This window comes from Pseudoliparis swirei, chromosome 12, assembly GCF_029220125.1.
Source record: "Pseudoliparis swirei isolate HS2019 ecotype Mariana Trench chromosome 12, NWPU_hadal_v1, whole genome shotgun sequence".
In the NCBI taxonomy this organism is placed as follows: Eukaryota; Metazoa; Chordata; class Actinopteri; order Perciformes; family Liparidae; genus Pseudoliparis; species Pseudoliparis swirei.
The window spans coordinates 23013779-23030460 of NC_079399.1; the positions used below are offsets into that span (position 1 = coordinate 23013779).

The window sequence follows — 16682 nt, forward strand, 5'->3', positions numbered from 1 at the left end:
TTGAACCATATATATATATATATATTTTTAAAAGAAGACAAATTATTCCATCATTATAAGAACCATAATACATTTAGAAGGACACATTTCTCAGATGTATAGTGGTTAATTGCGTTTTTTAGTTTTTTTCATGTTTTCTTTAATTATCATTACAGTGTACAAGACAATATATAATATGAATTTTCCATTTCACGATGTACATTTTTTAAACATTTTATTTTGTCATTATCTTCCAATTAATAGTTTTGCTTTTCATGTGTTAAACAATTTCCTTCGTCTCCTTTTTTCTTTTTTAACTAATCTTTTCTAACTGACGAGCGGCAGCACTGGCGCTAACGCACAGCCTTCTGGGAAAGGTAGTTCACCAACAATGGATTCCAGACCCGTTACAATGCCGCCAAAACTACATTTCCCGTCGGCCCCTTGGAGCCGCTCCGAGCCGTTGTGTTGCTGCCCCAGCGCGGCGAGTTTAAGTTGCCATAGCAGGGGAACCTGACGGTAACCCGGTTCTCCCGGTAGCTAACAGCGGTGTGTACTGGAGTTCTAGCGGCGGTTAGACGCCCTCTGCTCCCGCTGGGGAGCGACAGCGAGCTGCCTTGCTCACGGGTTCGGGTCACCACGCTAAATCACGGGGCTAACGTTAGCCCGCTAACGGCCACTTGTTGCTAGTCGGAGCATCTCAGGGTGCTCGGCTAACTGTCCGTCACCACGGGTTGCTACGGCAACGATGACAAAGCGCCCGTTTCCGCTCGTAGGAAAAGTTAGAAAGCAGCCCGGTTGGCCCGGTGGTCTGACGCACGGCGCAGTCAACCGCTAAATAACGGTCTCTGCAGACGAAGCGAGGTCACTCCGAGGTTTCGCACCCGCAACCCGGCTCCGTGCTGGGACCATGGACACGTCCAGTGAGTCCGACTCCTACCACCGGACACGGGGGCGTGAAGCCCGCCGCACCCCGGGCCGGGACGGAGCCGGCGGGGGCGACGGGGGAGCCGGAGACCTGTCGGAGAAGATCGGCACGTTGGCGAGCACTTTACAGGTATTTACACCACAGAGAACACCACCTTTACAGGTATTTACACCACAGAGAACACCACCTTTACAGGTATTTACACCACAGAGAACACCACCTATACAGGTAGGTACACCACAGAGAACACCACCTCTACAGGTAGGTACACCACAGAGAACACCACCTTTACAGGTATTTACACCACAGAGAACACCACCTTTACAGGTATTTACACCACAGAGAACACCACCTCTACAGGTATTTACACCACAGAGAACACCACCTCTACAGGTATTTACACCACAGAGAACACCACCTTTACAGGTATTTACACCACAGAGAACACCACCTTTACAGGTATTTACACCACAGAGAACACCACCGTTACAGGTATTTACACCACAGAGAACACCACCTCTACAGGTATTTACACCACAGAGAACATCACCTCTACAGGTATTTACACCACAGAGAACACCACCTTTACAGGTATTTACACCACAGAGAACACCACCTTTACAGGTATTTACACCACAGAGAACACCACCTTTACAGGTATTTACACCACAGAGAACACCACCTCTACAGGTAGGTACACCACAGAGAACACCACCTTTACAGGTATTTACACCACAGAGCACCACCTTTACAGGTATTTACACCACAGAGAACACCACCTTTACAGGTATTTACACCACAGAGAACACCACCTTTACAGGTATTTACACCACAGAGAACACCACCTCTACAGGTATGTACACTACAGAGAACACCACCTTTACAGGTATTTACACCACAGAGAACATCACCTCTACAGGTATTTACACCACAGAGAACACCACCTTTACAGGTATTTACACCACAGAGAACACCACCTTTACAGGTATTTACACCACAGAGAACACCACCTTTACAGGTATTTACACCACAGAGAACACCACCTTTACAGGTATTTACACCACAGAACACCACCTCTACAGGTATTTACACCACAGAGAACATCACCTCTACAGGTATTTACACCACAGAGAACACCACCTTTACAGGTATTTACACCACAGAGAACACCACCTTTACAGGTATTTACACCACAGAGAACACCACCTTTACAGGTATTTACACCACAGAGAACACCACCTATACAGGTAGGTACACCACAGAGAACACCACCTCTACAGGTAGGTACACCACAGAGAACACCACCTTTACAGGTATTTACACCACAGAGAACACCACCTTTACAGGTATTTACACCACAGAGAACACCACCTTTACAGGTATTTACACCACAGAGAACACCACCTCTACAGGTATGTACACCACAGAGAACACCACCTTTACAGGTATTTACACCACAGAGAACACCACCTTTACAGATAGGTACACCACAGAGAACACCACCTTTACAGGTAGGTACACCACAGAGAACACCACCTTTACAGGTATTTACACCACAGAGAACACCACCTCTACAGGTAGGTACACCACAGAGAACACCACCTTTACAGGTATTTACACCACAGAGAACACCACCTCTACAGGTAGGTACACCACAGAGAACACCACCTTTACAGGTATTTACACCACAGAGAACACCACCTTTACAGGTATGTACACCACAGAGAACACCACCTTTACAGGTATTTACACCACAGAGAACACCACCTCTACAGGTAGGTACACCACAGAGAACACCACCTTTACAGGTATTTACACCACAGAGAACACCACCTTTACAGGTATTTACACCACAGAGAACACCACCTTTAAAGGTATTTACACCACAGAGAACACCACCTTTACAGGTATTTACACCACAGAGAACACCACCTCTACAGGTATGTACACCACAGAGAACACCACCTTTACAGGTATTTACACCACAGAGAACACCACCTTTACAGATAGGTACACCACAGAGAACACCACCTTTACAGGTAGGTACACCACAGAGAACACCACCTTTACAGGTATTTACACCACAGAAAACACCACCTCTACAGGTAGGTACACCACAGAGAACACCACCTTTACAGGTATTTACACCACAGAGAACACCACCGTTACAGGTATTTACACCACAGAGAACACCACCTTTACAGGTATTTACACCACAGAGAACACCACCTCTACAGGTATTTACACCACAGAGAACACCACCTTTACAGGTATTTACACCACAGAGAACGCCACCTTTACAGGTATGTACGCCACAGAGAACGCCACCTTTACAGGTATGTACGCCACAGAGAACGCCACCTTTACAGGTATTTACACCACAGAGAACACCACCTTTACAGGTATTTACACCACAGAGAACACCACCTTTACAGGTATGTACACCACAGAGAACACCACCTTTACAGGTATTTACACCACAGAGAACACCACCTCTACAGGTATGTACACCACAGAGAACACCACCTTTACAGGTATTTACACCAGAGAACACCACCTTTACAGGTAGGTACACCACAGAGAACACCACCTTTACAGGTATTTACACCACAGAGAACACCACCTCTACAGGTAGGTACACCACAGAGAACACCTTTACAGGTATTTACACCACAGAGAACACCACCTTTACAGGTATTTACACCACAGAGAACACCACCTTTACAGGTATTTACACCACAGAGAACACCACCTCTACAGGTATTTACACCACAGAGAACACCACCTTTACAGGTATTTACACCACAGAGAACACCACCTTTACAGGTATGTACGCCACAGAGAACGCCACCTTTACAGGTATTTACACCACAGAGAACACCACCTTTACAGGTATTTACACCACAGAGAACACCACCTTTACAGGTATGTACACCACAGAGAACACCACCTTTACAGGTATTTACACCACAGAGAACACCACCTCTACAGGTAGGTACACCACAGAGAACACCACCTTTACAGGTATTTACACCACAGAGAACACCACCTCTACAGGTATGTACACCACAGAGAACACCACCTCTACAGGTATGTACACCACAGAGAACACCACCTTTACAGGTATTTACACCACAGAGAACACCACCTCTACATGTATTTACACCACAGAGAACACCACCTCTACAGGTATGTACACCACAGAGAACACCACCTCTACAGGTATGTACACCACAGAGAACACCACCTCTACAGGTAGGTCCACCACAGAGAACACCACCTCTACAGGTAGGTCCACCACAGAGAACACCACCTTTACAGGTAGGTCCACCACAGAGAACACCACCTCTACAGGTAGGTCCACCACAGAGAACACCACCTCTACAGGTATTTACACCACAGAGAACACCACCTCTACAGGTAGGTCCACCACAGAGAACACCACCTCTACAGGTAGGTCCACCACAGAGAACACCACCTCTACAGGTATTTACACCACAGAGAACACCACCTCTACAGGTAGGTCCACCACAGAGAACACCACCTCTACAGATAGGTCCACCACAGAGAACACCACCTCTACAGATAGGTCCACCACAGAGAACACCACCTCTACAGGTAGGTCCACCACAGAGAACACCACCTCTACAGATAGGTCCACCACAGAGAACACCACCTCTACAGGTAGGTCCACCACAGAGAACACCACCTCTACAGGTAGGTCCACCACAGAGAACACCACCTCTACAGGTAGGTCCACCACAGAGAACACCACCTCTACAGGTAGGTCCACCACAGAGAACACCACCTCTACAGGTAGGTCCACCACAGAGAACACCACCTCTACAGGTAGGTCCACCACAGAGAACACCACCTCTACAGGTAGGTCCACCACAGAGAACACCACCTCTACAGGTATTTACACCACAGAGAACACCACCTCTACAGGTAGGTCCACCACAGAGAACACCACCTCTACAGGTATTTACACCACAGAGAACACCACCTCTACAGGTAGGTCCACCACAGAGAACACCACCTCTACAGGTAGGTCCACCACAGAGAACACCACCTCTACAGGTAGGTCCAGGGCCCGAGAGTCGTCCCAGCTGCACATGTCTTCCTCCCAGCAGCTCCCTGCACCTGTTGGTTCTGTTGGTCCAGTACCTGAACGCATCTTCTCTGCTGCAGGACACCAGCAGGAACCTGACCAAAGTGGACCGGATGCTGGGCCACTACCGGGCGCACACAGACGGCCAGGCCCAGGCCATGGCTCTGGTCAGACACTTATTATGGGATGTAATGTTGCACTCCCTGTTGTTCCTCAGTCCACTGTCTCACTGTTTATTCACTCATCATTCACGTTTCTAAGTTGGGATTGTGTGCCTTATATTTCTCCTTCGACAGATCTTTTCAGGGATGTGATTATGTATATGAAATATATTATATATTTCACAGTTAGTGTTTTGTTTTTTTAACAGCTGATCAGAACTATAGAGACATGTGTACCATCTGTGAAAATGTGCAATATTCCAATCTGTGTAATATCCCCACACAGCCCCCCCCACCTCTCAACATGGCAACATCCCATAGAGCTGCCCCTCCCCCTCTCTCTTTCCTCAAGCGAGGAGCAGCACGGCCCTATCTCTCTATTGACCTCTGACCTCTCCTTGTTATGTTGATAACCTGTTTTAACCCTTGTGTTGCCTTCCGGTCAATTTGACCCGATTCAATGTTTCACCCTCCTGTTACCTTTATATTTACTAACATATTTTACCCTTGAGGTCAATATGACCCCAGCTATTAAAATTATTAGAATTAATATTGTTTTCCAAGTTTAAGTGTGAGGTATTGACCCGAAGGCGACAGGAGGGTTAAATATTGAATCGGGTCAAAATGACCCGAAGGCAACACAAGGGTTAAAAACTGTACTTAATACTGTATCTTCTTCTTTCTTCTTCAAGCTTTAAGCCTCTTCTATTTCTTTGTTGTTGTTCTTCTGCTTCTTCTTCAAGCTTTTAACCTGTTCGATTTCTTTGTTGTTGTTGTTCTTCTTTCTTCTTCTTCTTCTTCTTCTTCTTCTTCTTCTTCTTCTTCTTCTTCTCCTCCTCCTCCCTGCAAAACAATTCCAATGTGTCTGGACTGTTGGTCTAGGCACAAATGGCAAATAAAACACCTTGACCCTTGACCCTTCATGCCTGATGTGTGTTCCAGCTCAGGGAGAACCTGGAAGAGTCCATCAGTCAGCTCCAGACGCAGAGGGGGGGCAGGCCCGGCGCCGCTCGCAGCGCCTCGGCCTCCACCCTCCACACCAGTGACCTGGAGGCTTGCTCCGGATCAGGTACAAAGGAAGGCCGTCCCGCTCAGCGCGGTCTCAGCTCTGCATCGCTTGGCAGACGACAGAAATAACAGATACCAAAATGACGACGCATGTGAAAAGAGCATGAGAATATATTGTCCTCCGGCTCTTTCCTTGACGCTTTATGATCTGTGTCCATCTGTCATTCCAGAGGGCCAGCGGTTCTCCCCCACCTCCCCCCTGAGGGACGACAGCGGCCCTCCAGGGAGGAGGCGCAGGTCTCAGTCGGCCAGCGTTCGCTTTAAGGACGCCGGCCTGTCAGCCGACGACGTAAGAACAGAGACGAGCCGTGTTCCTGCCATGCAGTGTCAGCAGGTTGCCACTAGGGGGCAGCCTGGGTCAGGAGCGTTGATGTGACGCTCCTCTTGACTGAGGGGATTCACATCAGGACTCTTTATCTTTGATGCTCCTGGTCTCAGTGGTTGCAATGCATGTGCGTCTCCTTAAAGGCAGCGATCGCCAACCCCCCCCTCTGCTTGTGTGTGTTGTGTGTGTAGATCCACGCTCTGCACCAGTCCCTGAGGGATCTGCATTGTGACCAGCACCGCCTGTCTGACGACCTGGACAGAGAGATCCTCAGGAGGAACAGGTATCTGAACCCTGAGCGTCAGAACACTGGAGCCGAGTACACGGCTGTCGTATTTCATGAGGCGGGGTTCGTACGCTCATGGAAAACCTGGAAGAGTCATGGAATTTTAAAATGGTCATTTCCAGGCCTGGAAAAGTCATGGAAATGTGTTATAATCACATGTTCATTTACGCCGAGTTTAAAATAATGAATGTGTTTTTTAAAGAAAGACGCTCAATATATAAGCCGGCGTACGCTCTCGATACGCAACGTGTTCTACATTGTTCACGTTTATAGAGAGATTTCAGTTTGGTCATGGACATCTGGTTTAAAGTCCTGGAAAAGTCCTGGAAATCCATTGGTCAAAATCATGACACTTATAAATGCTTTATAATGCATAGATATTCCTCTAAATGAGGTCACACAATACTTAACTAACATTAACTAACCACGAGTCACTACCTGGATTAATCCTGAATTGCAGCATTAAAACACGTTCATAAAGTTCATGTTATCATTGTCCTGAACTATTACTGCATATCTAAATCATTACATATTTAAATAAATATATGAATAATTTTTGTAGTCATTTACTAACAGTTTATAAATGATCTCAGTAATCTATAAATCCTTAATAATTGGTTTGTAATATATATTCCTTAATTTACAAATGGGGAGTACATCATTTATAAAGTGAAATGCATAATAATCAAGCTTATTAATCAAGAATAAAAATGTAAATCATCATCATATATAAAATGATGATGTAAGTGTTTACTCCTACTTCACGACGGCTAAATAGCATGTAGTTGTTATTAAGTGTTAACATTTATTTTCCAAATCCACTGTCCATCCAAAAAGTTTTTTTCTTTAGCTTTGAAAACAAAAGTGTAATTGTTTGTCTCTCTGATGAGAAAGTGATAAAAGTGTCACGGACAAAGTCAGAAAGCCACACGATATTTTAACATCCGAAGCTGCATATTATTACTTCATTTTGAGTGGAATCTCCCGATGCGTTGCCACGGTGATCAAACTCAAAGGACTCGTCTCAACTCGTCTGTGCCGCTCCTCTCCTCCTCCAGGTCTGAGATTGACACCCGACGAGCGATGGAGAGCCTCACGGACAACACGGCGTCCCACAGACACGACTCGGTGAGTTCCCCCTGAAGCCCGCGGCGACCTCCCAGGGTCGCCCTCCGGGGGATCTCGTGGCGGCGAACTGACGGTCCTCACAGAGGATGGCGGTCTGCAGAAAGCAGAGAGAGACGCTCTGGACGGATGTTAGACAAGAACTCCTAAAAAGATGAATATTCAGGGTTCCTACGCTCATGGAAAACCTGGAAAAGTCACGGCATTTTAAAATAGTTATTTCCAGGCCTGGAAAAGTCCTTGAAAAAAAAAATTATTCCAAAAGTTTTGGAAAAGTCCTAGAAGTGTTGTTATATTTATATGTGCATTTGACACAGTTAGATTAAAAGAATACACATTGATATGAATATGTATTCTTTTATTCAAACTATTGTCTCTCATTCATTTGTGTCATTTAAGGTTTATACTTTAGATTTCACAACATGTTTGGTCATGGAAATTTGGTTTAAAGTCCTGGAAATCCATCAACATGTGTATGAACCCTGATTATTAGTTAAAGTATTTGCCGTATCGAGGTCATGTGACCTCACAGAACACAGGCGCCTCATTGGTTGGGTTGTGTCGCTGTGTGTTCTGTTTCATCCTTCCTGACCGCCAGAGGTCAAAGGTTACGGTTGTAACTCTGGTTCTATGAATCCTAGATGACTGACGATGATGAGGCGATCATCAGATAGACCATAGAGAGTTACATCTAATTATCTGACTCTTCTGGTACTTATGACCTCTGGCGGTCATCCAGGATTCATAGAACCAGAGTCACATAGGTAACTTTTGTTTTAAAGGGTTAAAGTCCTCCTCTTTTCTAAAAGCTACATCAGTCAAGGTTCCCGTCTGCGACCTCACCTCCACGACTCTAACAAATATGCTTCTGCAGCATGTTTAATATGTTCTTATCTGTCTGGATGTGTGGAGATAAAGGTAATAACTGCCGTCTGCAGGTGTCTGTGCTGCTTCCCGATTAGACGAGGAGAACTCTCTCCTAAAAGATGGAGGTGTTTTGTCACCCTCGTATTCATTTCCTGCCGCGTCGTTCATCACGTCCCGTCTTCGCCGTCCGCAGGTGTCGTCTCGCGTGGAGCGCCGACTGCAGGAGCTGGAGAGAGAGATGCACCCCGAGCACGACGGCGTGGAGCGAGAGAGGAGGCCCGAGCACGACGGCGTGGAGCGAGAGAGGAGGCCCGAGCACGATGGCGTGGAGCGAGAGGAGGCCCGAGCACGGCGGGCGTGGGCGAGAGGCCCGACGGCGTGGAGCGAGAGAGGAGGCCCGAGCACGACGGCGTGGAGCGAGAGAGGAGGCCCGAGCACGACGGCGTGGAGCGAGAGAGGAGGCCCGAGCACGACGGCGTGGAGCGAGAGAGGAGGCCCGAGCACGACGGCCTGGAGCGAGAGAGGAGGCCGCAGGAGGTGAGACTCCACCCAACACCTCCTCGCTGACACCGTCACCTCCTCTCGCTTCATTCAACGGAGTGAACACAACAACACTTAATTTTAACTTCATCAGAGACGATACACACACACACAGACACACACACACACAGACACACACACACACAAACACACACAAAGACACACACACACAGACACACACACAAACACACACACAGACACACACACACACAGACACACACAAACACAGACACACACACACAGACACAAACACACACAGACACACACACAGACACACAGACACACACAGACACACACACACACACAGACACACACAAACACACACACAGACACACACACACACATAGACACAGACACACACATAGACACATACACATAGATACACACACACAGACACACACACACACACACACAGACACACACAGATACACACATACAGATATACATACACACACATACATACACAGATACAGACACACAGACACACACACACACACACACACATACACACACACACACACACAGACAGACACACACAAACACACACAGACACACACACACACAAACGCACACACGCACACACACACGCACACACACACATCTATGCACCGCACTGCGACCCACACGTTGATCTAAACAATTGAATCTAAAAGTCTCCGCCCTTGCCGGTGACTTTCTGGTCCTAATTGGAGGGTTTCCTCCCCCCCCCCCCCGGGCCCATGAACCACAGCCAGGCAGTCACTGCGAGGCGGCGCACGGTCGCTCAGCAAGCGATTGATACTTTCCCGTATTTCACGCCCATCATGCTCTTATGTATTTCTTTGAAGGCGTGCATCGCCCCGAGGCGCCGGAGCTCCGTCATTAGCTGCACTTCAGTGACGGAGCGCCAACGCTGGCTGCACTCAGCGTCAATAGATGCCCACAGTCACAGTAAATAACACATTACGGTGTATTAGTGCTCCGTGCATCGCGACTTCCATTCAGCAGCATTAATCATCCTCATTAGACATCATCAGCTTCATCTTTATTTATTGGGGTTTTGAGGCCAGCGTTTCGTTGAAGCCTTGGCATCTTTCCTCTGCAGTCGCTCCCGCCTGCTCGCAGTTCACCGGCCCACCACAGAGGGGCGCTGTGGAGCCGTGTCCGCGCCGATAACCTTCCACGTGCTTTGCCATGACTGAAGCTCTCATTTCATTTGCTTCCCTCGCCCCCGTATCGCCCCGACGGGACGGCAGCAGATGGGAAATAATGCATTTGTCCAAAAATTAAGGGTAAATAAACAAGCACGAGGCCATGAAGAGGAAAATCATCTCTTTTACCACTAAAGAGCCGGAGAGGGGGGCAGCGGGCCCGTTGAGTCCCCACCAATGGGCCCGCTGCGGTGTGAATCAAACGGCTGATGAGGCACTCGGTGGAGGTTATGCCGAGCAGCCGGTAATTCCTCATCACAGCTCGCTCTGAGTGGGATGGAGTGGGATCTAAGCGCTGGTACAAATCCTCCACGGTGGCACTATCTCGTTCCAGGGAGATGAGATTGGGGGTGGGGGGGTGGGGGGGGGGGTGATGTAATGGCCTTTTTACTCCACACTTATGCGTGTGCTGGTGTGATGATGCTGTGGCCTGTGCTGGATAGACTTCAGGGAGACACCAGGAGAGAGAGGAGGCAGCTCCGTCCAGACAGCTGAGAGCAGACACAGCCAAGGTGAATATGTTCCGCCATTTATACATATATACATATATATATATATATGTGTGTGTATATAAATATATATATATATATAGAGGAAGGACCGTTACTTTATTCAGGCAAACTTTCACCACACTAAGTTTTATATATATATATGTATGTGTGTGTATATAATTAAAAAAATCTATATATATATATTTATATATAGCGGAAGGACCGTTACCGTGTTCAGGCAAACTTTCACCACAGTTATTTTTATTGTAATTTTTAATGCATAGCTTTTAGGATTTTTTAAATTATGTGTTGTAAAGCGTCTGAGTATTATGAAAAGCGCTATAGAAATTTTATGTATTATTATTATTATTATTATTATTATATGTGTGTGTGTATGTATGTATGTACATATGTATGTATGTATGTATATATATGTATGTGTGTGTGTATATATATATATATATATATATAACTTGGTGTGGTGAAAGTTTGCCTGAGCACGGTAACGGTCCTTCTTCTTCTCCTTCTCTGGACTAATAGTTATTATTCATATGTTGCTCAGCCAGTTGTTTTACAGCTTAACGTCCTCATGGTGTCATTATTGTGCTTTACACACAATTTGCCAGCCGGCTGCTTCGTCACGTATCGTCACGACGACGACGTTGTTGTTGTTGTCCTCAGATGGAGCAGGAACTGGAGGGAGCTCGACGACTACACGGACAGTCTGAGGAAAGCCGAGAAGCCCTCGTTCACCAGGTGTGTGTGTGTGTGTGTGTTCTCCACCTGATTGTACGTGCAGATGTACAGGAAACCCCAAAAGACGAAGCAATAACCAGAGCATCACATGGTCACGTGGTCACATGACTCATGGTCACGTGGTCACATGTCTCATGGTCACATGTCTCATGGTCTCGTGGTCTCATGGTCACATGTCTCATGGTCTCATGTCACATGTCTCATGGTCTCGTGGTCTTCTCTCTGCTTCCAGGTGGAGGAGATGCGCGTGGAGCTGCTGAGGTTGAGGAAGGAGAAGTCTGATCTCCAGCTGCAGACGTGTCAGCCGCGAGGAGACCACGCCTTCAGGGAGGAGGGCAGAGCAGCAGGTACTGAGAGGAGGAGGAGGGAGAGGAGGAAGAGCAGCAGGTACTGAGGGAGAGGAAGAGGAGGGAGAGGAGGAAGAGCAGCAGGTACTGAGAGGAAGAGGAGGGAGAGCAGCAGGTACTGAGAGGAAGAGGAGGAGGAGGAGGGAGGGGGAGGGCGGAGGGAGAGGAGGAAGAGCAGCAGGTACTGAGAGGGAGAGGAAGAGGAGGGAGAGGAGGAAGAGCAGCAGGTACTGAGAGGAAGAGGAGGAGGGAGGGAGAGGAGGGAGAGCAGCAGGTACTGAGAGGAAGAGGAGCTGGATGCAGGCTGATGGAACCCCTCCATTACCCTGCATCCACATCCTCTCTGCAAACTATCGCTATGACAACTCTGTGCGTAACCATAGAAATAGCTGAGGCTGTGTCACCGCAGGGCCTCACATAGCAGGGCAAGTCTGAACGCTTCTTTTAAAAGTGTCTCGAGCTCTTTAGTTCAAGAGTAAATATTTGTAACAAAAATATATATATATAATAAATATACACTTTTATTAATCCCCAAGGGGAAATTAGTTCTCTGCATTTAACCCATCCTTAGTTATTAAGGAGCAGTGGGCTGCAGTGATGCGCCCGGAAATATGATTCAGGTTTAAATCTGAACATAGTCCAATACTTGATGTGAGTCTTCCCTTTGAGCTCCTCTACAGGACAGAGGTATGGGAAATAAGTCAACTTATGTATCTCACTCCAAAGCTGTTGCCGTGTGTAGTGTGTGTGTGTGCATAGTGTGTGTGTGTGCGTAGTGTATAGTGTGTGTGTGTATAGTGTGTGTGTGTGTGTGCGTAGTGTATAGTGTGTGTGTGTGTGTATAGTGTGTGTGTGCGTAGTGTGTGTATAGTGTGTGTGTGTGCGTAGTGTATAGTGTATAGTGTGTGTGTGTGCCCTCCCTGATCCGCGTGTGTTACCACACTGTGTGTGCGTAGGGTCCACAGATCGCCTGCAGCTGGAGGTGTCGGAGCTGCGAGCCCGGCTGCACGCGGCCAGCGAGGTGGAGGAACTGAAGAAGACTCTGGAGCGCAAGGAGAAGGAGAGGCTCCAGCTCAGCTTCCAGGTGGAGGTGTGTGTCTGTGTGTGGGAGGGAGAGACGGGTTATTTTAGTGGGTCTCCTCCACCGACTCCGCCCTCTTTCATCCTCTAAAGCTGCCTTCACACCAGGAGCGTTGACTCGTTGTTTTGACAGCCAATCAGAGTTGAGCTGCTCTAGTGGAGCTGAAGAGACATCCAGACTAGAGGTGAAGGTCACCCAGCTGTGTGAGCCAACGGTGATGTCATGTATCAATATAATATATATATATATATTAATGTTATGAACATTAGATGATCATATGTATAAAGAATAAATAAGTATAAAGCAGAACTAGTGGGTAGTTCTTCATGGTGATGATTAGATGATTTATTCCTGTATTGGTCCCACAGTGGGGACCTTTCAGGATCACAGCAGCCGGTGCACATTAGAGCATTAATAAAAGATAAAAACTAAACACAATAACAATACTAAAATATAAAATATACAGAGGAAACTAAATATATACACAAGGCAGTGACCAAACTGAATTTCCAGCAGGTTCAAGTGTCTGATAATAAAGTGCTGAGTGTGCCAAGACCTCCAGGATGAAGGAGATGATCACGGTTTCCACGGAGATAAGCCCCGCCCCTATAATTCAATTCAGTTCAGTTTATGTGTTTAGCCCATTTTCACAAATTACAAATTCCCCTCAGAGTGCTTTACAATCTGTACACATAGACATCCCTGACCTTTGACCTTTGACCTCACATGGGATCAGGAACAACTCCCAAACAACCCTTCAGGGTAAAAGGTCAGAACCCTTGAGGAGAGAACAGAGGAGGATCCCTCTCCAGGATGGACAGGTGTCATAGATGTCATGTGACCAGAAGGAATCATTACACACAAATTAAAACACAGGAACAACATAATGAAGATGACAGAGTGGATGAAGAGTTGGTAGTCGGCATATTCCACCATCCAGACCTCCACCATCCATCAGGCACGATGGATGGTGGAGGTCTGGATGGTGGAATATGCCGACTACCAACTCCAAGGCACGAACGAAGCGAGCGATGCGAAAAAAGCCACAAAGTCAAGCGAGTGAACTCACGTTGTGAATATTCTCAGGGCTTCGCTGGCGTGAACGCGGCGCTCCAGTCGTCACGTGGAGAGGAAACCGCGTTTTTCGCCGCGTGAGGTGTTAACGATGAAGGAGGTGTTTGCGTGTCTCACCTGAGGCTCATGGGTACATGTCGGGATCCAAATAGACGTTTGAAACGTTTCATTTTAACTGTAAATGAGCAGAAGTGAAGCAAGATGAGGAGAAACGGGAGGAATCTACGTCTATGGAGCCTAAAGGCCGGAGACTGATGACTCCTCAGACGCCCCTCAGACACCCACACCTACAAGCACACACACACACACACACCTCCACCCCGTGACCTCTCCTCCCTGTCCTCCAGGACTTGTCCTCTGACATGGCCCGGCGGGAGCAGCAGCAACTGATGATGCTGGAGCAGTTGAGGGAGATTCAGGTACGTTCACCGTGGTTCTCATAAGACTTAAGGTAACACTGTAAGTCTTCAGGTAACACTGTTAGTCTTCAGGTAACACTGTTAGTCTTCAGGTAACACTGTAAGTCTTCAGGTAACACTGTAAGTCTTCAGGTAACACTGTTAGTCTTCAGGTAACACTGTAAGTCTTCAGGTAACACTGTTAGTCTTCAGGTAACACTGTTAGTCTTCAGGTAACACTGTAGGTCTTCAGGTAACACTGTAAGTCTTCAGGTAACACTGTAAGGTAACACTGTTAGTCTTCAGGTAACACTGTTAGTCTTCAGGTAACACTGTTAGTCTTCAGGTAACACTGTAAGTCTTCAGGTAACACTGTAGGTCTTCAGGTAACACTGTTAGTCTTCAGGTAACACTGTAAGGTAACACTGTAGGTCTTCAGGTAACACTGTAAGTCTTCAGGTAACACTGTAAGGTAACACTGTAAGTCTTCAGGTAACACTGTAAGGTAACACTGTTAGTCTTCAGGTAACACTGTAGGTCTTCAGGTAACACTGTTAGTCTTCAGGTAACACTGTTAGTCTTCAGGTAACACTGTCAGTCTTCAGGTAACACTGTAAGGTAACACTGTAAGTCTTCAGGTAACACTGTTAGTCTTCAGGTAACACTGTAGGTCTTCAGGTAACACTGTTAGTCTTCAGGTAACACTGTTAGTCTTCAGGTAACACTGTCAGTCTTCAGGTAACACTGTAAGTCTTCAGGTAACACTAAGTCTTCAGGTAACACTGTTAGTCTTCAGGTAACACTGTAAGTCTTCAGGTAACACTGTTAGTCTTCAGGTAACACTGTAAGTCTTCAGGTAACACTGTAAGTCTTCAGGTAACACTGTAAGTCTTCAGGTAACACTGTTAGTCTTCAGGTAACACTGTAAGTCTTCAGGTAACACTGTAAGTCTTCAGGTAACACTAAGTCTTCAGGTAACACTGTAGGTCTTCAGGTAACACTAAGTCTTCAGGTAACACTGTAGGTCTTCAGGTAACACTGTAAGTCTTCAGGTAACACTGTTAGTCTTCAGGTAACACTGTAAGTCTTCAGGTAACACTGTAAGTCTTCAGGTAACACTGTAGGTCTTCAGGTAACACTAAGTCTTCAGGTAACACTGTAGGTCTTCAGGTAACACTGTTAGTCTTCAGGTAACACTGTAAGTCTTCAGGTAACACTGTAAGTCTTCAGGTAACACTGTAAGTCTTCAGGTAACACTGTAAGTCTTCAGGTAACACTGTTAGTCTTCAGGTAACACTAAGTCTTCAGGTAACACTGTAAGTCTTCAGGTAACACTGTAAGTCTTCAGGTAACACTAAGTCTTCAGGTAACACTGTAGGTCTTCAGGTAAGACTGTTAGTCTTCAGGTAACACTGTTAGTCTTCAGGTAACACTGTAAGTCTTCAGGTAACACTGTTAGTCTTCAGGTAACACTGTTAGTCTTCAGGTAACACTGTTAGTCTTCAGGTAACACTGTAAGGTAACACTGTAGGTCTTCAGGTAACACTGTAAGTCTTCAGGTAACACTGTAAGGTAACACTGTAGGTCTTCAGGTAACACTGTAAGTCTTCAGGTAACACTGTAAGTCTTCAGGTAACACTGTTAGTCTTCAGGTAAGACTGTTAGTCTTCAGGTAACACTGTAAGGTAACACTGTAGGTCTTCAGGTAACACTGTTAGTCTTCAGGTAACACTGTTAGTCTTCAGGTAACACTGTAAGTCTTCAGGTAACACTGTTAGTCTTCAGGTAACACTGTAAGTCTTCAGGTAACACTGTAAGTCTTCAGGTAACACTGTAAGGTAACACTGTAGGTCTTCAGGTAACACTGTAAGTCTTCAGGTAACACTGTAAGTCTTCAGGTAACACTGTAAGTCTTCAGGTAACACTGTAGGTCTTCAGGTAACACTGTAAGTCTT

At 46.6% G+C, this 16682-nt stretch overlaps 1 protein-coding gene across 1 annotated transcript in view; it reads left to right on the forward strand.

Annotated features, from left to right (window-relative positions):
* Nucleotides 1-469: 469 nt before the first annotated feature.
* The window catches only part of LOC130203066 (centrosomal protein of 128 kDa-like), a 50578-nt gene continuing 34365 nt past the window's right edge, over nt 470-16682 (forward strand). Inside the window, exons 1-13 of the mRNA XM_056428956.1 lie at nt 470-1036; nt 5099-5185; nt 6122-6248; nt 6418-6536; nt 6764-6855; nt 7917-7986; nt 9044-9193; nt 9226-9387; nt 11024-11092; nt 11753-11827; nt 12060-12174; nt 13131-13264; nt 14677-14748. Coding sequence (XP_056284931.1) covers nt 890-1036; nt 5099-5185; nt 6122-6248; nt 6418-6536; nt 6764-6855; nt 7917-7986; nt 9044-9193; nt 9226-9387; nt 11024-11092; nt 11753-11827; nt 12060-12174; nt 13131-13264; nt 14677-14748 — 1419 coding nt within the window. The 5' untranslated portion in view covers nt 470-889. The remainder of the gene's footprint in view (nt 1037-5098; nt 5186-6121; nt 6249-6417; nt 6537-6763; nt 6856-7916; nt 7987-9043; nt 9194-9225; nt 9388-11023; nt 11093-11752; nt 11828-12059; nt 12175-13130; nt 13265-14676; nt 14749-16682) is intronic.